General features: G+C 39.2%; 1 protein-coding gene across 1 annotated transcript; it reads left to right on the top strand.

Annotated features, from left to right (window-relative positions):
• The first annotated feature begins 21956 nt into the window (after positions 1–21956).
• FANCF (FA complementation group F) lies at positions 21957–26625 on the top strand. Its single transcript, XM_070365139.1, has one exon. It carries the CDS (start codon positions 22010–22012, stop codon positions 23087–23089), a length of 1080 nt encoding a protein of 359 aa, XP_070221240.1. The 5' UTR covers positions 21957–22009; the 3' UTR covers positions 23090–26625.
• Positions 26626–27818: the final 1193 nt, after the last annotated feature.

Here is a 27818-nt window from a genome sequence, read left to right on the forward strand (position 1 = left end):
CTTCAGGCAAGATTATTGGAGTAGGTTGCCATTTTCTCCTTCAGGGTATCTTCCCAACCCAGGAATTGAACCTGTGTCTCCTGAATCTCCTGCATTGGCAGGTGGATTCTTTACCACTGAGTCACCTGAGAAGCTCAGAAAAAAAAGCTAGGTATTTTATTATTAACCAAGGAACTAAATCATCTTATTGACTCATTATAAAGAATTCTCTGGGATAAAGAAGTTATCATCATTAAAAATAGAGAAGATCAGAGAATTTTATGTATCCTTTCTCTGAAGATGACATTACATTATACACCCTTTAGAAATCCATATTTGGACATTCATTATTTAATCATCCATTCTTCTATCTCTGTGTAATTTTTCTATATAGATGAAGTTGCAGGATCAGATCATAGGTTAATAGGAAAAATGAGCCATTAAACCACACAGGTAGGAGTCAGATTCATGTCTGAGTTTGACTGGTTTGAAGGTCTGGGTTCATTTCCCTCCTTCCTCCCTCCCTTTTTTCATTTCTTTCTTTCTTCCTTCTATCCTTGCTTTCTTTTCTCGTTCTTTATAAGGAGGGAGAAGAGTCTACACATTAACTGAATTTATGTTCAAATGTTTGAAAGTAATAATAAAATACTCTGAAAAAAAAAGTCGAATCATTTTTTAAAAGAGGATACTGTTTCTGTTGGGCTTCCCTGGTGTCTCAGTTGGTAAAGAATTTGCCTGTATTACAGGTGACCTGGGGTTTGAGCCCAGGGTCAGGAAGATCCCCTGGTAAAGGGAATGGCTACCCACTCTAGTATTCTTGCCTGGAGAATTCCATGGACAGAGGAACCTGGTGGGCTCCCCTGTGATCTCCTGAGATCATGGGATCACAAAGAGTCAGACACGGCTGAACAACTAACTCACATTGTTTCTGTCAGGTATCCTAACTCAGCTAGAGGTTCCACATCACATAGAATTAAGCCAAATCCCTTATAGCAGGATGAGAAAGAACTCACACAAAGAACACAGCAGGAGACACTGAGAAAAGGCTTTTGAGTAGGAAAAGTGAAGAGAAGGTTTCAAACTCTGCACAAAATTATCTCATCTTTTGGAATTAGCTGTAGGAGAGGACAGATGGGAGTCTAGGCAGACAGCTATTTAATTGGCTCCTGCGACCTAAACAGACTAAATAGCCTAGAGACTGAAAGACACATATTAAATAGAATTGGCTTATACGATTATGGATGCTGACATCCCAAGATCTGCAGGGTGAGCTGGCAAATCTGGAGTCCCAGGAAAGCTAATGATGCAGTTCCAGTCTGAAGACCAGCAGTTTCTTCAAGAGCCAGGAAGAGCAAGGTCTCAATTTGATTCTGAAGGCAGGAAAAGGGTAATATTCCAGTTCAAAGTCCAGTCAGGTAGGAGAAATTCTCACTTACTCTGAGGAGATTCAGGCTTTTTGATTCTATTCATGCCTTCAACTGATTGGATAAAGCCCACCCACATTAGGGAGGACAATCTGCTTTACTCAGTCTACCAACTGAAATGTTGATCTCATTCAAAGGGCCACTAGAATAATGTCTGACTAAATATCTGGGCACCCTGTGACCCAGTCAGAATGACACATAAAATTAACCATCACAGGGGAAATAGATGGAAAGAAGCATTGGTGCTGATTTAAATATTCTAATCCTTGATTCTCAGCAATCTAAATTCCATCATGTTCCATGCAAATTAAGATGCTAGGATGAAAATAATCATGTATTAACTTGGAAAGAAAAAGAAAAAAAAATGAAAGTAGTATTTCACTGTGGTGGTTTAGTTGCTAAGTCATGTCCAACTCTTGTGACCTCATCTACTACAGCTTGCTGGCTCCTCTGCCCGTGGATTCTCCAGGCAAGAATACTGGAGTGGGTTGCCATTTCCTTCTCCAGGGGATCTTCTTGACCCAGGAATTGAACTCGGGTCTCCTGCATTGCAGGCAGATTCCTTATTGACTGAGCTATGAGGAAAGCCAATATTTCACTATGTTCTAGTTGAAATGAAGTATGATGACTTGAGTTCTGACATATACTTTCAGTACATGTTTAAGCACCAAAAGATGTTAATGAATACAAAATAAATGTAAATATTCAACTAATCTTGCAATATAACAAATGTGCATGCATGCAGATATGCTCAGCACTGTCCAACTCTTTACAGTCCCATGAACTGTAGCCCCCCAAACTCCTCTGTCCATGGAATTTTCCAGGCAAGTATCCTGGAGTAGGTTGCATTTCCTTCTCCAACATAACAAATGTAGCCACTGTTCATTTACATATATTAACTAGGATTTTTATCTCTTTACATACATTGAATAGAAAATCAATATTATATCTTGTATCTCTTTACATATGTTGAATAGAAAATCAAGAAGAATCTTTTTTCTGAAACATCTTTCCCTTTAAAGTATCATTTATTCTGCTAGCAACAAATTAATGAGGCATGCCTTGTTTTTTTCTGAGGCAAAGTCCCTAACTGCATAGAACTTATATTTTCCCAAAGACAGAAATTAAACAAATAATCCAATAAAACTAATATACAACATATCAAGTGACAATAGATGGGCTCTGCAGAAAAATAAAGTATGGGGTAAACGTGATGGAAATTGCTGAGAAATGGCAGATGTTATAGGTGGTCATGGAAGGCCTCACTGGTAAAGTGACATCTGAGCCGAAACCCAAAGGAAGTAAGTGCACTATGCAGATTCCCTAAGGACCACTGCAGACAGAGGAACAGCCAGTGCAAAGTCAGAGGCAGGGGAATGCTGCAAATCAAATGTTCCAGAAAAATCAAAAAGGCTCCTATGGCAGAGATGAGTAAAGGGTGAGTAGAAGGAAAAGTCAGAGAGATTAGGGGGAGGGCAGTGGTCCAGATCCCATAGGGCCTTGTAAAGAACTCGCCTTTCTCTCAGCATTTGAACAGAGTGACGTGATCAGATTTACAGTTTAAAGCTGTCACTCACTCCTGGGTAGAGAACAGACTGCAGGAAGACTTTGATTAAGTTCAGGGAAAATGGTTTAATATCTATTGTAATAATCCAGGTGCGAGGTAATGGTGACTTGGACTTAGAGTAAGGAATCGAATCCTGGATATCTTTTGAATGGTTATTCTTTTCTCTTTGCTTCACACTCTTTTCTCTCAGTTTAAACATTTTGTAATGAAGATGAATTATGTGAGCATCAAATCCCAGTCTACAATACATCACGCATGACATATTCCACTATGAATTTATTTATGACTTAAATTTTATCAGTGATGGATGACGAGGCAGTGTGCTAAACAGACAATGAGGACCCCTAAATTTTTTCTGTAAGGAATGCTGTAGTTTACTGAAGTGGAAAAGACTTTGGAAGAAGTCATCTTGTTTTGTTTTGCCTTATCTTGTTTTGAGTGGGGTGGAAACTAGGTTTCTAGTTTTGCATAAATTTGATATTGCTATTTGATATTCAAAGGAAGCTCTTGTGTGGTCAGTGGAGCCCAGTAAGAGTGTGAATCAAAAACAACGGAGTCTTTTAAAGGCAAATGTTATGTATACACACAAGTATTCAGTTTCTATTCCTCCTCCTTACAAATACATCAGATTATATAAAGGCTCTCACCTACAAGACTGGGGAATTGCTGAACACAAGTAAAAATATCCTCATTTCTAATTGTTTAGTTACCAATTGTTTTAGAACTCTTGGGGAGACCTAGTTCATTCCTACACTGTGATTTTAAATCTTCATAAAATGTTTTAGGAATAATGGATGATTATGGACCAAGGTATAAGGCTCACATGATTGGCTGCTGCATTTGACAACCAATGCCTTGGGGAAGAAAGAGTGTGAAGAAACAGTAGTCGTGACCTAGAGGTTAAGAAAGAAAATAAGCTCATAAAGAATTTGTGATTCAGGAGATAACCTGCTTTTTTCTTCCCTACAGCTTTCTCTGTTCTTCTTTCCCTTCTTTATATTTAGAGTGTATCTACTCTCTTTGTGTGCATGTGTGTGTGTACCTGACACAGGAGCCTGGCAGGCTACAGTCCACGGGGTCGCAAAGAGTCGGACATGATTGAGTGACTGAGCGCACACACACATGGATATGCTCATTTCCCTTTCTGGTCCAAGAAAATATACCATAGTGGCAATTGACTGTTTTTATGCTGTCTTGACCCAGTTTCCAGGCTCTGGGTTGAGAGTCTGGTCAGTTCCCCTCTGAGCAGCCAATTACATGTGCACCCTGATCACTTCCCTTATTGGGCTCACATACTCTGAACCACAGTGGACTTGCCCTAATCTTCATGGGGCCAGGAATCAGAACCTGGGAGATCCCCTCGCCAATACCCTGGGGGTCCACGAAAGATTTCAAATGAGCCAGTTCACAGGGAGCAAAAACTAACTCAGCCCAGCAGTTTGCCATACAGAGGCTGCCCCCTACAGCTCCAGCTTGCTGGCACCCTGTGCCAGGATAAAACTGCTTCTGTGGCTCTGCCTGGCAGCCTTCTCTCGCTTGGAGCTGCAACAAAGGATTCTGACTTTCGTCTATCCAAGGGTCAAGGTGTTTTGATGTGTCCTGCCATGAAAAGAATCCTTACGTTTTATAAAAACAAGAAAAAAGGGATGGAGAACTCTGTTTTTATCCTCACTACTTCCCTTTCTTCACATCTACACTCCTAGAATTCCTCTCCTCTTAAATAATTTCTAGATTTTTTCTACTTCCTGTCCTTTCTCTTAAAATGTTCCTTCCGTCTATCTCCTATCTGTATTTCCTCAGTATAGAAATACAACAATCATAAGCCCCTGTGCTCATGAATTTCTGTAATTTATTTCAGGATACATTGTCAAAGTTACAAATAAAAAAGAAGACATGAGTTATTAAAACCTTACTAGGGTAAAAATAAAAATGAAGATGTTAGGCATTAAAGCTTGGAAGTGCTATAACACACACGTGCACACATACACACACATACAATAGTGACAGACATCATTAGTGGGAGAGTAATAAGCAATACCTTTGCATGATATCCATTGTAACTTGAACTACCTTGGACTATTTCCACCAAAAGCCATTTTCTCTAGCTTATAACACTTATGGCTTATGAATAAAGTGTGGAGATAGTTTTCATTTGTTAATACTGTTTTACCCTTTGTTGTGGATTTGTCAAAGCATAAAATTTACTTCTAGATGCTTTTTAAGTTTTTTTTTTTTTTTATTCCAGTCATTCTTTATAGTTTACCTGGTTTACACATTTCTTTTTTTCCTCCAATGTATGAATATCCTTTTTACATTCAATTTCTCCTTTATACAATTCTGTTTTATTTTTTCGTCCCTATTTTTCCCCCACATCAATCTTCTTTGCATCATCAGATAACATTTTCAGTGTTCTATGCCTAAGGCAGATCTTCTTAATTGGTGCTAGTGTCTGTCATGTACTGAATTAAGAACAATAGCGAAGGCAGTTACCCAACTCTTCTCATTAACGACATGTGTTGCTGCAATTCACAAGATGATGGTAAACTTGAAGTTTCAGAAAATACAGCCAAGTTTCTGCTAAGTCGCTTCAGTCGTGTCCAACTCTGTGCGACCCCATAGACAGCAGCCCACCAGGCTCCCCCGTCCCTAGGAGTCTCCAGGCAAGAGCACTGGAGTGGATTGCCATTTCCTTCTCCAATGCATGAAAGTGAAAAGTGAAAGTGAAGTCGCTCAATCGCGTTCGACTCTTAGCGACCCCATGGACTGCAGCCTACCAGGCTCCTCCATCCATGAGATTTTCCAGGCAAGAGTATTGGAGTGGGGTGCCATTGTCTTCTTCAACAGCCAAGTTTAAGAACCCAAAAATCTAAAACCAGAATCAGAAGAGACATCAGCAACTAGTGTACGCTATGGTTTTATAGTTTGTAGAAAGTATAGATGGCGATTGAAATACAAATTTCTAATTTGTTTTCAAACATTTGTAGTTTCTTGTTCATGAACAAATTTGATCCGCAGTTTTATTCAGATAATAGGACACTAAGACAGAAGGTAGATGAGTAACCACCACCCCCACCCACGCCAGAGAAAAGCAATTGGAGACTCATTCCCTATGGATCTAAACTCCATGATGAGACTGGCAGGACAATTAAGGAAAAAGGCTGGGTCCTGCCTATATCACACATTTCTTCTTCTCAAAGTCAGGAGACCGCCTAGACTACACGTGCACAGAAAGGCTCCTCGGAGACCAAAGGGGAGTGATGTCAAAGGATGTTCTCTGCCCGTATGTCTTTTGGGTAAAATCCATCCTGGCTAAAGAGATGCATACACACATGTGGGAGGATCCTGAGGTGTGCCAAATATGGACTGTGAAACAGGAAAATCAGAACGATTGGCCAAAGGAAATTCAGAAGAAATGCCCCATAAAAGCAATTCAAACCACTAGGAGGATGCAACTCAATGACCTCTCTCTCCCTGAGTCCACCCATGTCTATCCACATGTTGTAACTTTTTCCCTCTTAATAAATAGTTCACTTGCTTCACTACTGTCCCTCTTTGTGGGAATTCTTTCCTGCAAAGCCGAAGGGCCAGGGCCCTTGTCACTGACCACTGGTCTAATGGCTACCATCCGGTGCTTTCACCGCCACAACCCAGCCCAATCTCCACTGGGAACCCAAGCCCGCTCCAAGCCACTGCAGGCCAAGGCCACCCTAGATCAACACCTCGTAAAGATATTTTTACCACCTAGTAAATAAAAATATTTCTATGAAACGAGAAGAAAGTATGATCCAAGGAGCACAAGAAATACAAAGATATACTAGAGGCATGATATTTACATAATACTCTTCTTCAGAATTATTAATTTGTAAAATCTCATATACTCAGTCTTAAGTATTACACTAATTTTGCTAATTTCAGTAGTTAGTCTTAAAGAGACATGGAAGGTAAGGAAATACAGCTAGGCTCTGTACCAAAAAAGTATATGATTTACATCTTATGGTTTGGTTTCTTTGCTGAACCAGCAGAGGCAGCATTTATGAGACCTGCCAGAACGTATATTAATTTTTTCAATGAAGTGGAGTTTATAAGTGGAACCAAATTATATATGAGAACTATACAGATGTCTCCATAAATAGAGACAGTCATTTTTTCTAAAACAAATGCCAATTTCCACAATTTGGGGAGCTTATGATTTCAACAAAATACAGTAATTTTTTATTTTATTCTTGCTTTCAATTATGGAATTAAAGAATGGGTGGAGACTCTAGTATGTTTTTGGAATGCTTCTTGCCATGTCATAAACTTATCTCAGAAGGTTTCCTATATACTTTTTTAACTATTAGGAAAATATTAAGCACTTAAGTTGAGTACTATGGGACTACAAAGACGAATCAGACAAACTATTTCCCTTGAAGAATTTTCCTTGGGTGAAGGAAACAGACAAATGAAGACTTAGGTTAAGGCAGATTCTGCTGCTGCGGCTGCTAAGTCGCTTCAGTCGTGTCCGACTCTGTGCGACCCCATAGACAGCAGCCCACCAGGCTCCCCCGTCCCTGGGATTCTCCAGGCAAGAACACTGGAGTGGGTTGCCATTTCCTTCTCCAATACATGAAAGTGAAAAGTGAAAGGGAAGTCGCTCAGTCGTGTCCGACCCTCAGCGACCCCATGGACTGCAGCCTTCCAGGCTCCTCCATCCATGGGATTTTCCAGGCAAGAGTACTGGAGTGGGGTGCCACTGCCTTCTCCGAAGGCAGATTCTAGAGAAGAGCAAACAGAAGCAAGATCAGCATTGTCTCTGGAATCAGGGTAAGTGTAGTTGTAATAAGGGTGACCCTAGAGGATAATGTTGGAGAAGGAAATGGCAACCCACTCCAGTATTCTTGCCTGGAAAATCCCATGGATGGTGGAACCTGGTAGCCTACAGTCCATGGGGTCGCAAAGAGTCGAACACGACTGAGCGACTTCACTTCACTTAGAGGATAAGGTAGAAGAATTGAATCCACGCATGGAGGTGTGGAAGTATATACAGTCTTCAGGGAATGAGAAGCAGTCTGGGGAGGCTGGGGATTCAGATAATAGAGGGTAGTAATGCGGATGAGGCTCTGATAGCGATTTTTTTTTTTTTAATGTGGACCATTTTTAAAGGTTTTGTATTGACTTTGTTACAATATTGTTTCTGTTTTAAGTTGTTTTTTTTTGGGGGGGGAGGGACAAGGCATGTGGCATCTTAGCTCCCCAGCCAGGGATCAAAGCCACACCCTCTGCATTGAAAGGTATAGTCTTAACCACTGGACCACCAAGGAAGTCCCGGATTTTAGATGGTCTCTTAATAGCGTAACTCAAGTTTCAATTCAATTAATTTTCTAACAGATTTGCTTTATTAACTCAGAGGTAAACATCACACAGCTACATTTTTTCCCTCTGATGAAAACTTCCATTTTCTAACCACTAGAAAGAGTTATAAAACACTCCATTGACCATAACTCTTTATGGTCTGTTCTTTTGTTTCATAATATAAAGACTGAGGAATGCACTTCACATTGAGAAGGAATCTGCTTTAGCAGGAAAAAAAATAAGTAAAAATTATATTAATTACTTCTCATCACTTTGACCTACACATTCTTACAGGTTATTTTACGCTTACTTAGAAAGAAAACCACTTAAATAATTTCAAGTAGAGGGGTTTAAAATATTATTGGACCATTCAGTGATAATGACCTTGTCATGGTCCAGGCACGGGTTGGAAAAGAATTTCCAGACATGAGACAGAATGAGAGGGAAATAAAGTTTATTAGAATAGGAGAGGCTGTTAGAACAGCGGGCCTGCTCAAGGGAGAACTGACATTGAACAGAGGTCCTTAGTCCACTTTTATACCCAGGATACAAGGAGTGGGACAGGGGTCTTGCGGGTCATTTCTTGATTAGATGAGCCTCATGTGCTGGGTGGGGGAAGAGTAGGGCAAATACCTTCTCCCTAAGGGATAGGAGGGGAGACAGGTTATACTGTTTCATTAATAGTTACAACTTGGGGGAGGGAAGGACGATAAGGGTCTGGTTTTTCCATTCCTGCTTTCCAAGATCCTCCTTGGTTTTACCTGCTCTTTCGTCCTTGGGTCACTACAGACCTCACAGTGTTCAGCCAGGTTTTGACTTAAGCACCTTCACCTGGGTATCATCTAAGGCTCCAGTTACAACTGTTGTATAACAAACCACCCCACATTTAGTGATGTAGAATAACTACCATATAATTTTGCTAATGAATTCTATGGAAAATATTAGACAGAGCTCTGCCTGGATGGCTCATCTCTGTTCCACAGAGATCAGAGAGAAAGAAGGAACAAGGAACTAACGTCAAAAGGCAGAACAGAGAGGGAGAGGCAGTGTGGAAGAAAAGCTGGACAAAAGCACTTCAGTTTTACAGTCAAGTTTAGTTTACAGTTAAGCAGAGGGGCAGGGTCCCCTAGACAAGCCATTAGTTATAAAGAAAAGCAAGTCAAAGAAACAGTTTCCAACATGGAGTCAGAATTGGCTTTCTCCTGGCAACAGCTGAAAGAGGAAACAGCCACCCACTCCAGTACTCTAGGCTGGAGAATTCCATGCACAGGGCCAGGCTACAGTCCATGGGGTCACAAAGAGTCAGACATGACTGAGCGACTAACAACGCAACAGTGGGAAAACTCAAACAGTTAAGGATTGGAACAATCTGTAGGCTTTGGCACTCTCATATCTGGTGCCTGGGGTTAAATGAATGAAGGGTTCTCCTTGCAAACTGGCCTTCTATATAGCATGATGGTCAGATTCCCAGAGGGAATGCTGTTAGAGGAATGTCCTGAGAGCAGGCAGTCAAAGACAACCAGGTAGAAGATGCATGGCCTTTCAGGATCTAGCCCCAGGAGTCACACAGCATCCTTTCTGTCATACATTATTAGTCAAATTGGCCACAAGTTTATCCTTTAAATATTTGGATGGAAGACCATCAAATATTTCCAGGCCATGTTTAAAACTGCCATACCTAGTATCTTAATCCTAACTCAGTGAGTGATAGTCCTCCGTCATACTCGACTCTTTGAGAGCCCATTGACCGTAGCCTGCCAGGCTCCTCTGTCCATGGAATTCTCCAGGCAAGAATACTGGAGTGCGTTGCCATTTCCTTCTCCAAAAAGGTTGATGAAAGTGTGTGAAATACTTAGCATTAAAAATGGTTAAAATGGTAAAATTTAAGTTATGTAAAATTTAAAATGTAAAAACTAAGTTTTTACAACAACAGAAAAAACAACATTTAACAACCAGGAAAAGAATTTGAATAGACATTTCACCAAAGATGACATACAAATGGCCAAACAATCACAAAAGTACTGCTTAACATGATTAGGAAAATGTAAATCAGTCTCAGTGAGATACTACTTCACACCCATATAATCAAAAAGAAGAATAATAACAAGTGCTGCAGAGGATATGGAGAAAAGGAATCTTCATATATTGTTGATGGAATTGCTGTAAAATGGTACAACCACTTTGGAAAAGTGGTTTGTCAGTACCTCAAAAATTAAATATAGAGTAGCCATATGATCCAGCAATTTTACTCTTTTGTATATACCCATAAAACTGAAAATGTTAAGTCCACGCAAAAACAATTGGTTATTTGAAATTTTCTCCTCTCTTAGACTGGGTCTTCCTGATGCAGGTTCTGTTTTGACTCGGTTGTTTGTTTTGATTATACTAAGTCTCTTGAGCTGTTTGTAAATTTTGGTCACATCATCCCTTGTTGGTCACATCACTAACAGATTCTATTATATTCATTACTTTAACCCAAGGGCATAATTTGGCACATAACACGGGTTCAAAAAATATTAGTTGAAAAAAATGAATAAACTATTTCCCAAAAGGATTTTGCTTGCCTCATTTTTTTGTTTTGCCAGTCCTGATGGGTAGAATATCCTTTTCATTTCTCTACCAATTCATATATATATGAATATATATGGGGCTTTCCTGGTGGCTAAGATGGTAAAGAATATGCTTGCAATTCAGGAGACCCGGGTTTGATCTCTGGGTTGGGAAGATTCCTCTGGAGAAGAGAATGGCAACCCATTCCAGCATTCTTGCCTGGAGAATCCCATGGACAGAGAAGCCTGGTGGGCTACAGTCCATGGGGTCACAAAGATAACAGTATTTCAATAAGAAAGAGAACTCTCTAATATCAATTGTATTGAGTAGCTGTTCTAGGGGCCCTGCAAACATGATTGTATTGTATTGTATGATTGTCACAAAACAACTTTGTGACAAATATTATAATCTCCTGTTTGTGAATGAATGGACTCAAAAGTTGAAGTAACTTGCCTGCTGCTGCTGCTGCGGCTAAGTCGCTTCAGTCGTGTCCGACTCTGTGCAACCCCTTACCTGAGGTAAATGTAAAAGCAAAAAAAGGATTAATCCCAGGTGTTAATCCCTGAATCCAACTTTGTTGAACTTGACACTTACTGAACACCATGTATCAGTGGTTATGTTAGGAACCAAAGGTATAAAACTTAGCCCCTACTTTATAGGAGCTCAAAGTCTAATGAAAAGAAGTCTACCCTTCATAGAAAGTACGTATTTCTTCCACCCCATCACCTTGCATTCCTCTGTCCTGTAAGGTACTACAGAAAGTACTGTGGACATTAAAAATACCAGTAAAGACACTTATCTCATTCAAAAAGTTAAAGCTGGAGCAGAGATGCACAAATCCACTTGAAAATGTAATTGGCCTATGTATTCTTGCCCTTTGTGTGGAAGAGGGACCTGCACAGTGAATGACTACTGAATTCAATCCGGGTGGTCGCAATACGACCAGCATGGAGATGGATCCAGTTGGTTCATGTCATTAAACATTTGGATCATAAAACAAACCTAACTTCTACTGAAAGACAGTAAATGGTAAATGACAAATTAACAATCCAACCACAAATGTTAAAAAGAATCTGGAAGTGAAACAGATTACTTTCAGCTGGAACTACCTGGAAAGGCTCATAAAAGAGGGAGGATTTGGTTTGGGTTTTGGAACATAGAAGGAAGTGTTTCATGTGAAGCAGAAGAGAAGACAACCTGTGGAGGATTCATTTCGATATTTAGCAAAACACAATATTGTAAAGTTTAAAAATAAAATAAAATTAAAAAAAAAATGATTCCAGATGCAAGAAACACTAGCCACAATAGTTGAGAAACGAAAGAACAAGACTGTGCTGGGCTAGAAATAAGGCTGGGGATTCCCAGGCAGTGCTAATGGTCAAGAACACACCTGCCAATGCAGGAGACATAAGAGACATGGGTTCAATCCCTGGGTCGGGAAGATCCCCTGGAGGAGGGCATGGCAACCCACTCCAGTATTCTTGCCTAGAGAATTCCCATGGGCAGAGAAGCCTGGCAGGCTATTGTCCACAGGGTCACAAAGAGTCGGACACGACTGACACGACTTAGTACACACGCACAGAAACAAGCTAGTTTAGTAAAATTAGAGGTAAGGTGTATGTTAAAGGAAACATTATAAAATAGAGCCTGCATAGGTTTCTAACTATTTTTGAGCTCATGTGCTATGCTATGCTGTCAGTCATGGCTGACTTTGTGATCCCATGGACTGTAGCCCACCAGGAGCCTCTGTCCATGGGATTCTCCAGGTGAGAAGGCCGGAGTGGGCTGTCGTTTCCTACTCAATGGCATCTTCCCAACTCATGGATCTAACCCGTCTCTTGCATCTCCTGCACTGTCAGGCAGATTAAAGAATCTGCCACAGCACACCACTTAGGAAAACCTTTTGAGCTCCTATACTACTTAAAATATTAGCACCCTTTCACTGAGCGCTTTGTATTAAACAAAGCTGGTGAGTCTTATTCTAACCGTCTATGGAAACAAATGAGAGCAGAAATGGAAAAAAAAAAGTCAAAAAGAAAGAAGGAAGACAAAAAGAAGGAAGGAAATTTTAGCATAAGAAAGCAAACTTGGCAGTGTACAAATACTACTTAACTAAGCCACTTACCATGGGTAGAGCATAAAGCAGGCTGTTTGGTTTCGGGATTATTGTCTAAAAGAGATGCCACAGAAAAACAATTTAGCATAGTCAAATATCTTATGACTCTGTTTCCAAATACTTTACTTTTCTCAAAATAGAACTTTCTTTTGGCAGTTCAATTGCCTATTTCTTTTAACGCTGTGCTGGCCGTTCTTCCAATGCTTTATCATCTGGGTATGAGATTAGTATTCATAGTTTATGTTCCTCAACTATATACCTAATGAGATTATAAAGGGCAGGAATGCATAGATTTAAAGTAGAAAATACTTGGACTGTTAGAAGTTTAGTGCTAGATTTAGTGTCCTCTGGGCTCTAAAAAGTAGAGAAGAATAAGGGGAAATTTGGCAGCCATTACAGGCAATAAAAGGTAAATGGATCTTAAAGCACACAGTTAGAGGTATTCAGTCATCCTGTTAAATTAAGCTCCCCTTCCCTTTTCATTAAAATCTGTAAACAAACTAAGTAAAATCATCACATCAGAGAGCCGGAGAAGAACATAATGTTCACGTTAATCATTTCTTGTTATACAGAATTGCAGATATTAACTGATACTCTGGTTGCCTGAAGGATAAGAACACCAAACTGTTTTTCTCTTCACTAAGAATGTTATGCTTTAAAAATTATAATATTTACTAACACCTTTTTTTCTTACTATAAGGTTTGGCATTCTTTATTTGCTTAAATTATATTGTTGCTTGCCATCCCTAACTTTATCATATTTTAATTATTATTTAGGAAAATGTATCTCTGAAAATTTTCTCAATACTTCCTATTACACAGTCAAGTTCAATCTACTACATATATATATTTATGTGTGTATACATATTATTTTTTTAATCTTGTCTTTACTATTATTACTACCTTCCACTTTCTGCTTTAGAATCCTCTGTACATTTTGTCTTGTTCTGAACTTCTGTCATGTTCTAACATGCTGAATTAGCCACGGAATACTGAAACGTCTTCAAAAGGATCCGACTTTTACCAACATCCTGGTAACAGAGATGATGTTCGGTTGTATACATTCCCTCCTCTATGTCCAGCATCAATAAAACACATGAATACAAGAATTACTAAAAGTAGGGGGAAAGTGAAGATACACCATATTCTAAGATAACCAAAAATAGGGAGTTTTACCCAATGGATCTGTTTAAATAGGGATAAGCAAACTGCTAGAAAACACCATTCGTTAATCCACTCAAAAGAAAAAAGGGAAAAGAAATATTAACTATGGCACTTTTGCTTTAAACATTCTTTTTGCCCCTTAAGTGGAGTGCTTCATCAAATCCAGGGGAATATTCCCTTTAAAGCCATTCTTTATGCTTAAAATCTGGTAACTAAATGATAAAAGCATTACCAGAAAGAATTTTTACATACCCATAAAATGTCTCTGTGACATTGTGAATTTTGTTTTAATCACTTATTTGTCTTATTTCAGCCAGTTTGTTTTGAAATGCTAGGAACCTGTGGGTAAAATACTCCCTGACACTAATGATATTAGCAGACTAGCTCAATCTAAGAACTTAGATTAAGTCTGGAAGGTATTAAAAAGTTTCTTGATTACTTTTCCACCATATTTGCTACCCAGTGAGAGAATATTAATTATGAAGATCAATTCATTTACTACCTTTTTAAAGAAAGTATAAAATGAGTTGTGCATTTGCATGTACTAAAAGGCCTATTTTTCTTAGCTTTCTTTTTTATATATTAATTCTCTTAGGACATTTCTGGTTATATGTCTGGAAACTTCAGCCATCCAGAAAAAAAGAAGGCTGGGAAATAATGAAAAAAATGTGCTGAAAGAATTCACATAAAAGTTTTGGAGACTTGAAAATGGGAACAACAGACACAAAAAGTTATTGAACCAGGAAAAAAAAAAAAAGGCCTTCCTGGCAGGTACCTATATAGCAATACACTGATAACTAACTGTGGGATAAAAATAAAGGCACCTAGACATTATTACAGTTCTCCTCCATGAAATCAAAATTCTAACTCAAAGGTAAAGAGAGAATCAGATTCATATTTTATCTTTCTGGTTTAAACAGTAGGAAAAAAAATTACCAGTTGTAAAAGAAAAATGAAATCTTAAAAATAAATTTAGTTCAATTATTTAATTCAAGTATCTTCTTAGGAATTACATCTTCTATGCAATTCTTAGGAATTACTTCTATGCAAATACACACATAAACACACATACAGAGGATGGTGCACAATTTGTGTATTGACATATAATGTTAAAACTATATAGAATCAGTTTATGTTAATATGAATCTCACCATTGGCCCTTAGATACTGATATTTTCCAATAGGGTGTCCAAGCAGTGGAAAAAATATAATAATGATAAGTCAGATGAGTTTCTTTCAGTGGGATTAATTACTTTCTTTCTGAATATTAGCAATCCAAGAGATATTAAGTTAAATGTTAAGATTCTAGGAATTGGATGAGAGATTATTTAAGGAAGGGGAGAAATTCTTATTTAAATTCTGCTTTTTGAATAATTCAATCCATATTTTTTATTACTCTCATGCAACCAAGATATACTCTGGAGTTACCATAGTACTCACTAATCACTAATAAAATACTCTATTACCTAATTTGCTAACCCAGGGGATCCTGAAGGTGTGAGGAAAGACAGTAATCTGAGATTAAAAAACAAATTCATACGAGTTTCCACTGAGCCGTGATTCGCTCTTTTTTCCCCTTCTTTTCCATTTATAGGCTTTAGTTGAAATCAATACCAATTCACATTCCATTCCAAAGGTAAAGGGATTTCACTCAATCACTTGAATATGCAGAGTAATTTTGATTCTTCCCTCCATTAAGATCTAATGATTCTTCTTCAGAAGGAATTTTCAAGTCTGAGCACCACTCACTCCCCACCCCTTCTTAAATGTTTCCTCTGCTACTTCCTTAGTGAAACTGTCATTTTGTACACCTGAACTACTGCAATGTATCTCTAGTGGATCTCCATTTATAGTCATTTGTGTCAGCTGGCTACAACCAATTCTCCATGTTGCTTTATAACAGATATGACTGTCATTCCTGTGCTCTAAAACTTGTCAACAGAATCTGAATGCCAATTGAACAGACCCTATTCCTTATTGTAGTATTCCAAGTTCTTCACAATCTGGGTCCATCTGCAAACCCTCCATTTTCCACACATCAGACAGGAGACTTTCAGAATTATTTCACAGGCTTACAATCTATCTATCTTTTATCTAGCTATAGATATATGGATGTATGCTAAGTTGTTTCAATCATATCTGACTCTTTGAGATCCAATGGACTGTAGACTGCCAGGCTCCTCCGTCCATGGGATTCTCCAGGCAAGAATACTGGTGTGGGTTGCCATGCAATCCTCCAGATCTTCATGACCCAGGGATCAAACCCACATCTCCTGCAGCTTCTGCACTGCAGGCAGATTCTTTACTACTGAGTCACCAGGGAAGCCCATAGATATATGTATATATCTACAAATGGATACCTATAAACACATATAAACTTTCTAAAGTAGATGTTTAAGAAAATAACTGCAAACTTTAAATTTTTTTTCAAATAAAGAAAACACAAAATTGCCTTAAGACATCAACTTATTAAGAAATACTTTTTCCCTTCACTTAAATTTAGCATACTTATGAAAACACTTCACCTTGTTCTGTCATCTATTTTTCATATATCACTATAATAATGATGACTTTGTCATAGATTGGCAGGAGTGTCTGGCAATGACAGGTATTTGGGAATCACTGAGGTAGACTAGTCATCATTCCCTAAACACACACTGATTGATAATATTATGACTCACAGACTTATATTAATTATGAGAATGGTTGAAAACACAGATGACTGTATCAGTCAAGACCTTGGCAGGAAACCAGCACAGTCAGCAGGGATTCTGAAGGTAATTTAACAGAGCAGAAGCAAGGTCAGGGTTAAGGAAATCAACAAGGTCTGTTAGAGCATCCAGGGATTAGCAACAGCAGGAAGTCCCTGGGGCTGCATGGAATACTAGAATGTATCAGAAGCTCAGGGAGGCCTCAAGGAATTTGTAAATGAAAGAACCAGAATCCTGAGCCCTTAGTAGAGAGCAAAGAAAGAAAAAAGCTACATCCCTTGCCTTTTTCTGATGGTCAATGTCTCTCATTGGTCAACTCAGCATCAAGCCAGAGGGCCAGGGGGACAAGGCTGACAGTGTCAGTAAGGATCAGGCCAGTTCTCTGCACAGAACAGGGAAAAGAAAAGAACACGGCTAGGGAAATATGGGAAGGGCAAAAGGAAAATATCTAATCAACCAATTTTCTTCCTGGCTTATTTGCAGAAAATTTAAGGCAAGCTAATTTGAATTGCAGTGGTCTTTATTTTGCCCCCTTTCCTTAGCTAATTGTGTTAGAAAGCCTATATTGGAGCAGTGCTATCCAAAATCTTTGTGTGTTATGGCACATATCAGTCAACCAAAGCGAATTTCGTATGCATACAAATAGTCCTCAATTTACAATGGTTTCACTTAAGAATTTTCAACTTTACAATGGTGCAAAAGTGATATGCATTCAGTAGACTCATACTTTGAATTTTGATCTTTTTGCAGGCTACAGCTATGTGGTCTGATTCCATCTCCTGATGCTGGGCAGCTGCAGTGAGTGACAGCTCCCAGTCAGGCATACAATCAAGAGGGTCAACCATCAATACTCTGACAGTCACTCTGTACCCATAAAACCATTATGTTTTCTTTTTTTTTTTATATAGTGCTCAATAAATGTCATGAGATACGTGACATTTTATTATAAAAGAGGCTTTGTGTTACATGATTTTGTTCAATTGTAGGCTACTGTAAGTGTTCTGAGCACATTTAAGGTAGGTGAGGATAAGCTATAGTGTTTGGCAGGTTAGGAGTATTAAACGCAGTTTTCCAAATTCCCTGACATATTGACTGCAGCACTTTCACAGCATCATCATTTAGGATTTGAAATAGCTCAACTGGAATTCCATCACCTTCACTAGCTTTGTTTGTAGTGATGCTTCCTAAGGCCCACTCGACTTCACACTCCAGGATGTCTGGCTCTAGGTGAGTGATCACACCATCACAGTTATCTGGGTCATTAAGATCTTTTTTGTATAGTTGTTCTGTGTATTCTTGCCACCTATTCTTAGTATCTTCTGCTTCTGTTAGGTCCATACCATTTCTGTCCTTTATTGTGCCCATCTTTGCATGAAATGTTCCCTTGGTATCTCTAATTTTCTTGAAGAGATCTCTAGTCTTTCCCATTCTATTGTTTTCCTCTATTTCTTTGCGCTGATCACTGAGGAAGGCTTTCTTATCTCTCCTTGCTATTCTTTGGAACTCTGCATTCAGATGGGTATACTTTTCCTTTTCTCCTTTGCCTTTTGCTTCTCTTTTTTCTCAGTTATTTGTAAGGCCTCTTCAAACAACCATTTTGCCTTTTTGCATTTCTTTTTCTTGGGGATGGCCTTAAGATATTTTTAAGCTTACGACTGGTTTAATGAGACAATCCCACCATAAGTTGAGAAAGATCTACATACAAAAGGCTTGGTGAAAAAAATTCTTTTGCATTCTCTTTATATGATATTTTAAATAGAGATGATTCTACATATTAAATTTATACAAAACTTCCTAACAATATTTAAGACTAAAATTTTCACATAGGAAAATTAATCATGCTTTCTTTCATATTTTTTTAGTCTTGGTTTTGATGCTTGAAAGGGTCAGTCACAATTCCTGAACAAGACCTTAACAAAGTTCTCTTCTTATTCTTAAGACACCTGACTAGAAATGTTGTTGATGAAATAGGTAAAACCATTTTTTACAGCCTTTTAAAATTTATATGGCATGTGGTTGTATTTAAAGAAAAGATCTTTTTTTCCTTTCCTTATAAAGGCAATAAATGTTGTGAATATAATGTTAAACACTACAATAATGATGGAAGTGAATGTCAAGTCCAAAAAAAACTTCAAGTCAGGTGTCCCAAAGTTTTAATGAAGTTCTAAATTTCAGAATAAACATGCATTGTCAGGGCAGTCCTTATGCTGCTAGCTTTGAGGCCACTTAAAGTCACATCCACTGCAAGTGTCTCAAATTTGTGAAAACAGAGATTTAGGGCCACTATCTAGATCCACACCCACAGATCTCACCTTCTAATCCTTCCTCCAACACCTTCCTCTGAACTCACAAGTGTTTGCCCTTTCTCTCTGGACATTTAGAACTCCACTGTTAACTTCTTGATGGGCTGCGATGTGCACTCTCTCTAGTAATTGAATAGATGCCCAGGTGGCAGACCACGTCCAAAGAACTGAAGAGTGGATTATCAGATCTCTCATGATCTAAGCAAGGACTCCAGTCTCCCAAACTCCACTCAGACTCCCCAAGGCCAAAGGAGATCAATGTTTCTGACATACAACTGTAAACCTTCCCACCGTACACTGATCGAAAACTTTAAGATCCAGAAAAACACTCGCTTAGTTATAGTCAGTTACCTTTCTGAAAACAATTCCAAAGAGTAAAAAGATCAACATTGTTTTTTTTTATAAGATATATAAATGTAATATTTTTGAGATTTGGTACGATATTCTACAATCTGATCAGAGACTAGGTATAGGAACATAGGATGCAAGATAAAGCCATTGGTTCCTGGACTTCATTGTCAAATTACCCTGTACATATCTAATGTCCTCTGTCCATTAAAATTCATTTGATGACTTTCCCCCTTTGAAAGGGAAGCAAGTAAAACAAAGAAATTCCACTAAGACATATAATCACCTCTGAGAAAAAGAGTTTGCATCGTCACAAAAAGTGCCAAGTTTGTTTGTAAAGTTTCCATAAGAAATCTGTCTTCAAAAGTTGTGTCAGCTTGTTATTTATTGTTGCTACTGGAGAATATAGAGAGACCTACTCAAAACTCAGTCTTGAGTCAAGTAACTGAGTTAGGATCAGGTGTAACCACTGCCCACAGTATTTGCCCTCAGAGTGATTGCAAAATGCCAAAGCACTTTCCTTCCATGAAACTGATTCTAGAATGAGAGGAAAAAACCCTCTAAGTCTGCTCTGCCTGAAGATGTAGTCCAGGTCTGCTTGTTCCTATAAAAAAACATTATTTCCACAAGCAGAGGACTGAAATAAGTGTCAATATGTGAATATACTATTGTTCAGAGTAATACAAAGGGGCATCAGAATACTATGTTTTCATTGGTCTCCCAGTTCCATAGTGTCCTATAATTTCTGACGTAATGCATACCTTAAAATAACTAAAAATATGAAACCTACCCTAGAGCATGGCACAACTTGATTTTTCAAGTCTTAACAGTCCATAGGAAAAGAATGCATCAGAAATCTCTCAGGACCAACAATAAATATGGCAACATCAAGCTGTGTGTTTCTTTGCTAAAATTTTCTCCACTTTTGACCATAGAGTGTTGGTGGTTGCTCTTTTATATTAGGGAGGAACAGAATTTGGAGAAGACATGAGAAGATATTCACTTCGGAGGCTTATATAACATTAACAATAATAGCAGTGTTCAGAGAGTGTTTATATGCCCCATACACCGGTGTTCTGAAGAGCTGGTATTACTTCAGTATATTTAGTTGAAAGCAACAGAAAATAAAACTGGCCAAAGAAATGGGAATATATAGTGTTATAATCTTAAACAGGGTTAATTTGAGAGTTGTCATAATCCCATGTATTCCTTGTGATTCTGAAATTCTATTGGTTCAGGAAAAGAGATGGATCTGGTAGCTTTGGGCTTCATATAAATATTCAACAGCATCAGGAGGAAGAAACAATTTCTTAAGCATGCTTGATACCCAGCTTGTATACAGCTGCATTGTCCAATACAACTATCACTTCATATTGGTCAATGTTCATGATCTACCAACTCTGAAGAGTAAGAAAAGTAACCATATAGGCCTCACTGATTAGAATTGATTCACCTGGCCATTTCTGAACAAATTTCTGTCCTTGGGAACTACTAAACATTGGTCCGCTTAAGACTGGGTTTCCTAAATTAATTACTAAATTAAGGGAGGGTTGGATTACCACAATTAGCTCAAATCGGCCTACCCCTCCACTGTGAGCTTCAATCAGTACTCAAAACTGCATCTTTATTATGCAAAGAGAGTAAGGGTAATGATAGAATGGATACTAAAAGATCGCCAAAATAGTAAAGATGGCATTTCACATTTATCATTTTATTTAATCCTCACCAGGATCATATGAGGTAGGCTTTTTGTGAAAGCCTCTTTTTCTGATGCTTGTTTATGAATGCTTAACTCCCACAGTTAAATGCCACTTAGTTCAATTAGTTGGGTGAAATAAGAGTCAATTTAGCTATTCTGCCTTGTAAGTTACAAAAACGAAAAACAACAGTGAAACTCTGAAATAAAATTTTAAATTCCTTTAACATTTAAGAAACTGTTAATCTTGAAGTTTCACGTAACCTAGAATTCAAGTTCTAATAATGAAAGATAAGTTCAAGGCCCAGGCTTTAGCATAGTGTCTGGCATTAAATATTTGAGTCAGTACCTTTTTACTAAACTGAAATGAACTTAAATTTTCATTTAATAACATTTTCTTATATGTAACAGCACGTCTCTGGCTTTCCCCAATTATGATAAACCTTAACACAGTTTTACTCACGCAAAACTCAGGAAATTTCTACTAGAGATTTTTTTCTAAAGCGAAAGGAAGCACGGAGACCTCCGTAAATAGCAGCAGCAGCAGCATCTCCCACGTGGATCCGGTAATTCTCCAGTCCTAGCCCTTCATTCAATCTTCCTTGCTTAAAAATCCCCTCAACATCCATGGTGAAATACAGGCCTTTGCTCAGGCTTAAATTTCCAGGATTTCAGGTACCCGGGTTAAGGCCGCTGTGAGATTGACAGGCATTTTACCCAATAGCATTGCAGAGAGGCGTATCATTTGACCGACGCACCAATCAGCACGCAGAGTCTCCGTCGCCACGGTGAAGACGGAAGTAAAGCCCTGCGGCGCCCCATGGACTCACTCCTGGAGCAGTTGGATCGTTTCTCTGAGGTTCTGGCTGTCTCCCGCACAACCCACGTCAGCACTTGGGACCCCGCAACCGTTCGCAGGGCTTTACAGTGGGCTGGCTACCTGCGCCACATCCACAGGCGCTTTGGCCGCCACGCCCGTATTCGCAAAGCTCTGGAGCAGCGACTGCAAAACCAGTGGAAGCAGGAGGGTGACTCTGGGCCCGCTCCAGCCCCGGACTTGGCGAACTTTCAGGCCCTGGGGCACTGTGACCAGCTGCTATCTCTGCGACTGCTGGCGAACCCGGCCCTCGGGGATGCCTCCTTTCACTGCCTGCTCCAGCAGCTCTTTCCCGGCCCCGGCGTTCCGGACGCCGAAGAGGAGGCGCTCCAGGGCAGCCTGACCCGCTTCGCCCGCTGCCGGGCCGCTGCCCACATGCTGCGCTTCCACGCCTACAGAGAGAACCCGGTCCTTCAGAAGGACTCAGTGATGAAGACGCAGGCGGAGCTGCTTCTGAGGCGTCTGCAGGAGGTGGGGGAAGCCGAAGCTGAGGGTCCTGGCAGGCTTCTCAGCCGCCTGTGGGAGCGCCTGCCCCAGAACAACTTCCTGAAGGTGGTGGCGGCCGCGCTGCTGCTGCCGCAGGCATCCCCCCGGCTCCAAGAAGAGGAATTGGGTGTAGGCAGCCCCAAAACACCGGGAGACGGGCGTCAAGAACTGCTTCGTTGGCTTCTGGGGAAATCAGATATCGTGGTTGCCTTTTGCCGCAACCTCCCAGCCGAGCTTTTAACTTCCGTGGTGGGGCGCCATCCAGAGCTGTCCCCTGTCTACCTGGGTCTGCTCACAAACTGGGGTCGCCAACTGCACTATGACCTTCCGAAAGGCCTTTGGATTGGAACTGAGCCCCAGGATGTGCCCTGGGAGGAGTTGTTCAGCAGGTTTCAAAGCCTCTGTCAGGCCCCTCCGCCTCTGAAAGATGAAGTTCTAACTGCCCTGAAGTCCTATAAGGCTCAAGACGGAGATTTCGAAGTCCCTGGTCTTAGCATCTGGACAGACCTGTTGTTAGCTCTTGGGAGTCCTGTGTGATATTGCACTGGGGAAGAGAAGTTTTCAGCCCAGACCCCAGTTCTCTGTGGGCAACATTGTGTTACTGATTACTCGAATGTATGGTTTACAAAATTAAAATTCCTGTTTTCTCACCACATCTCCTGTACTTTCATGTGTCCAAAATATTATTTTAGGTCCTAATATATAATAAAGTAATTGTAACTTAATTACAAATATGTAAAGTAACTGCCTTGTAGTGCCATGGATTTTCTGGATAGAGGAGGTAACATTGCAAGTATCCTACCTAAAACCGTAGAATTAACAAGTGTTTTAGAACGTGCGTTTCTAATAATCCTGAAAATATATGTGCTTGTCCCAGAAAAAGTAGTTTTCCAGTGACCAACAAGACACCGTTTTTACATTATTAATGCCTTACTTTTGTAGGTTTTTTGTTGTTGTTGTTGTTTTTAAGTCCTCAGAAGTGAAGAGATTTCTTTAACCAACAACATGTGTTGTCAGAAATAGTTTGGAAAACCAACTGGCCTAGTTGGACTTTAAACCCTGGATTTTGGCCTTGTTAACCTGACATTCTAATAAGTTAACCAGCCTTGTGTGCCTGCGTGCTCAGTTGCCTCTGTCTCTCTAGGACCCCCTTCCAGGCTTCTCTGACCATGGAATTTTCCAGGCAAGAATACTGGAGTAGGTTACCACTTCCTACCAGAGGGGATCTTCCTGACCCAGGGATCAAACCTACATTTTCCTGCATTGGCAGTTGGAACATGTGTTATTCAGAAATTTTGTTTTTCATTTCTGCAAATTGAAAGACCAATAATTTAAAGCATTGCCTTAAAGACAAGGAAAAAAGTTTTTAAAGCATAGAAAATGCAAATCTATGCCTCTGGATTTGATGGCCAAAGAATCAAAACAGACTTCTAAATTAGTACTGCTTCTGCCATTGAGGTTAATACATCACAACCTTGGTGTTAGAATTGCCTTATGTTAAGTGTTGAGTATAAAAATAAAGTTCTCCCACTTTTCCCTTGGTGATTGTCCTATGGGGGCAGTTTAGAATATTTGTTTAGTATATGTAGGAACCTAATTTTGTGAGTTTACCCAGATGCTCCACACCTGGCAGAGTGATTCCCAATCACCAAATTTAAGAATAATGTATTCATTTTTATTAGGGGGGATACTACTTCCTGTTCAAGATGTTTTCTTCCATATCCAGGTTAGTTGGTTGCAAGATTCTTCAGGAAATGTAAAAAATCAGCAAGTTGATTTGAGCAAAAAAATTTGTATAATATAGGATTTTTTTGTTCTGTAGTGAAATCTGGAAGAAAGTACTGTCCCACTAGCAAGTACACTTTCCCAGATAGATAATCCTGTGTTAACACTAAACAAGTTTGTATTTCCTGCAATTTGATTCCCTTTTCTAGCTCTAATCCATGTAGGCCGTATTTTAGATTTAATTTGCCATGATACAAGAGTAAAGACAATTCCTTCTGTTCATTACCTGAAGGTCTTTTTTCAGGAAACATAACTCAGTGAAGAGTTCTATTCACACAATTTGTAATATTGACTCATTACCATAAAATTTAGTTTTAAAGAGTGAGATTTTGTAAACTTATTTCCCTATTTCTGCTGCTACATTGCACTTTTATTTAAGATAAAATGATAAAAATGGTTATTGACTAAAGAAAAATTTTAAATCTATTTTTATTTTTAGTCTCCATGCTATGTTCATTACATAGGTAACCATATTTAGTCTTCACAGCAAGATTGTATTGTTATAAATGTAGATATAGGCTAAAGAATATTAACTACAATACCCGAGCACACAGAAAATAAGCAACATGAGAGTAGAAGCTAATCTGTTATTTCCCCCCACCTAGAGCCTAGAACAGTGCCTGGCATGGCTTGCGGGATCTTAGTTCCCAGACCAGGGATCAAACTTCAGCAGGGCAGTGAGAGCCCTGAGTCCTTATTACTGGGCATCCAGGGAATTCCCTTTAATTTCTATTCTTGATCTTATTTTCAAACAAAGTTCAGTTGTTAAGTCATGTCTAACTCTGGGAACCCATGGACTGCAGCATGCCAGGCTTCCCTGTCTATCACCAACTCTGGGAGCTTACTCAAACTCATGTCAATAGAGTCAGTGATGCCATCCAACCATCTCATCCTCTGTCGTCCCCTTCTCCTCCTGCCTTCAATCTTTCCCAGCACCAGGGTCTTTTCCAAGGAGTCAGGTCTTCACATCAGGTGGCCAAAGTAGTGATGTTTCAGCTTTTAGCATCAGTCCTTACAATGAATATTCAGGATTGATTTTCTTTAGGATTGACTGGTTGGATCTCCATGCAGTCCAAGGGACGTTCAAGAGTTTTCTTCAACACCACAGTTCAAAAGCATCAATTCTTTGGTGCTCAACTTTCTTTATAGTCCAACTCTCACATCCACACATGACTACTGGAAAAACCATAGCTTTGACTAGACGAGCCTTTGTCAGCAAAGTAATGTCTCTACTTTTTAGTATGCTGTCTATGTTGGTCATAGCTTTTCTTCCAAGGAGTAAGCATCTTTTAATTTCTTGGCTGCAGTCACCATCTGCAGTGATTTTGGAGTCCAAAAAAATAAAGTCTGTCACTGTTTCCATTGTTTCCCCATCTATTTGCCTTGAAGTGATGAAACTGGATGCCATGATCTTAGTTTTCTGAATGTTGAACAAACAAAGTTGAACTTAAAGTTAAGGACTTAAAAAGATGATACTGATATAGGAATTTTATTATCACTCCAGAATCTATATCTAGGAAGAAAGTGAAAGGAAGGAATGGGAAATTGAATAAATGAATTCAGGATACTTATGAAACAACAGATAAAATGACTGCCTATGTATGTTGTTTTTTGTTAATATTATGGAGGACAAATATCAATGCTCTGTTAGAACTTCCCTCAGGCTGGCTGTATATTTATTAAGTATATTAAAATGTTTTAAATCTAAATGCTGTTGTCTAAGAGCTGGCTACTTACTTAGGTTCTGATTCTAATGGAAAATGTGTAATATTTGACTTTGAGTGTAAAATGTGTAATATTTGAATAAATAAGGCTTTGCATTTGTATGCTGTCATATAGTATACAAAGTTCTACAGTTAAATAATCTTAGCAGAACCTCTTGATATAACTGTTAGGGGAATGTGCTGTGAACTTCAAATTTTATTAATCAAAGATTTGAGACTACAGTTCAATTTGTCATGAATTTGAGCAAACTTTGGGAGATAGTGGATGATAGAGGAGCCTGGCATGCTGCAATCCATGGGGTTGCAAAGAGTCAAACACAACTTACCGACTGAACAGCAACAACAAATAATGACTTTAAGTGGTAAAGTCAACAAGGATCTGGATCTCCTCTAACTTATATTCACTCCACAAATCATTTTTTGGGGGGGTAGATTGGTGATGTGAAAATCAATACAGGAACTGGCACATAGGAGAAAATATATTTATCAAATATTATTTAAATTCAGGTTATTATCTACTATTATAACTTTAATCTGGCTTATTCACTTTCAAAGTCAGAGTCTCCTCATCTATAAAATGGAAAAATTCTAGCTTGTGGTTGTCTGGTGGAATGGCAAGGGAGGTTGGATTGGGATATTTGGGACTAGAATGGATAAACAGCAAGGTCCTATCATATAGCACAGGGAAGTATATTCAATATTCTGTAATAAGTCATAATAGAAAAGACTATGAATATATGTGTATATCTTAAACACTTTGCTGTATACCAGAAACTAATAAATGTATTATTAATCAACTATGTGTGTGTATGCTCAGCCATGACTGATTCTTTGTGACCCCATGGACTGTAACCCACGAGGCTCCTTTGCCTATGGAATTTTCCAGGCAAGAACACTGGAGTGGGTTGCCATTTCCTACTCTAAGGGATCTTCCTGACCCAGGGATCAAACCCACATCTCTTGTGTCTCCTGCATTGGCAGGCAGATTCTTTACCACAGAGCCACATGGGAAGTTCCCAAACTATCCATGGGGGTGGTGGTTTAGTTGCTAAGTTGTGTCTGACTATTTGTGACCCCATGGACTGTAGCCTGCCAGGCTCCCCTATCCATGGCATTTCACAGGCCAGAATACTGGAGTGGGTTACCATTTCCTTCTCCAGCTATACAATACTAAATCAACTATACTTCAATTAAAATAATTCCCCAATATGATCTTGGTTCAAGAAATTTAATCAGTTAGTATTTTATTTTATTATATTTTCAGTGAGTTTATGACATGCAGACAAATACAGAAATGTTATAATAAATTGAAACTTTTATTTATAAAATTTTTAAATAAATTTTTTTTTATTTTCTTAAATTTTAAACTTCTAATTTTGTACTGGGGTATAGACAATTAACAATGTTGTGACAGTTTCATGTAAACAGCAAAAGGGCTCAGCCATACGTACACAGGTATCCACTCTCCCCAAACTCCCCTCCCATGCAGGCTGCCACATAACATTGAGCAGAGCTGCATGTGCTCTACAGTAGGTCTTTGTTTATTTATTTCTGGCTGTGCTGGGTCTTCGTTGCTGCACGGGCTTTTCTCTGGTTGTGGTGAGGGAGGGCTCCTCTCTAGTTGCGGTTCTCCAGCTTCTTATTGCAGTGGCCTCTCTTGCTGTGAAGCACGCATGGGCTCTCGGCTGCTCGGGCTTCAGTAGTTTGGCACGTGGGCTCATTAGTTGCGGTTTCTGGGTTTTAGAGCACAGGATTAA

Source organism: Bos mutus, chromosome 29 (genome assembly GCF_027580195.1).
Source record: "Bos mutus isolate GX-2022 chromosome 29, NWIPB_WYAK_1.1, whole genome shotgun sequence".
In the NCBI taxonomy this organism is placed as follows: domain Eukaryota; kingdom Metazoa; phylum Chordata; class Mammalia; order Artiodactyla; family Bovidae; genus Bos; species Bos mutus.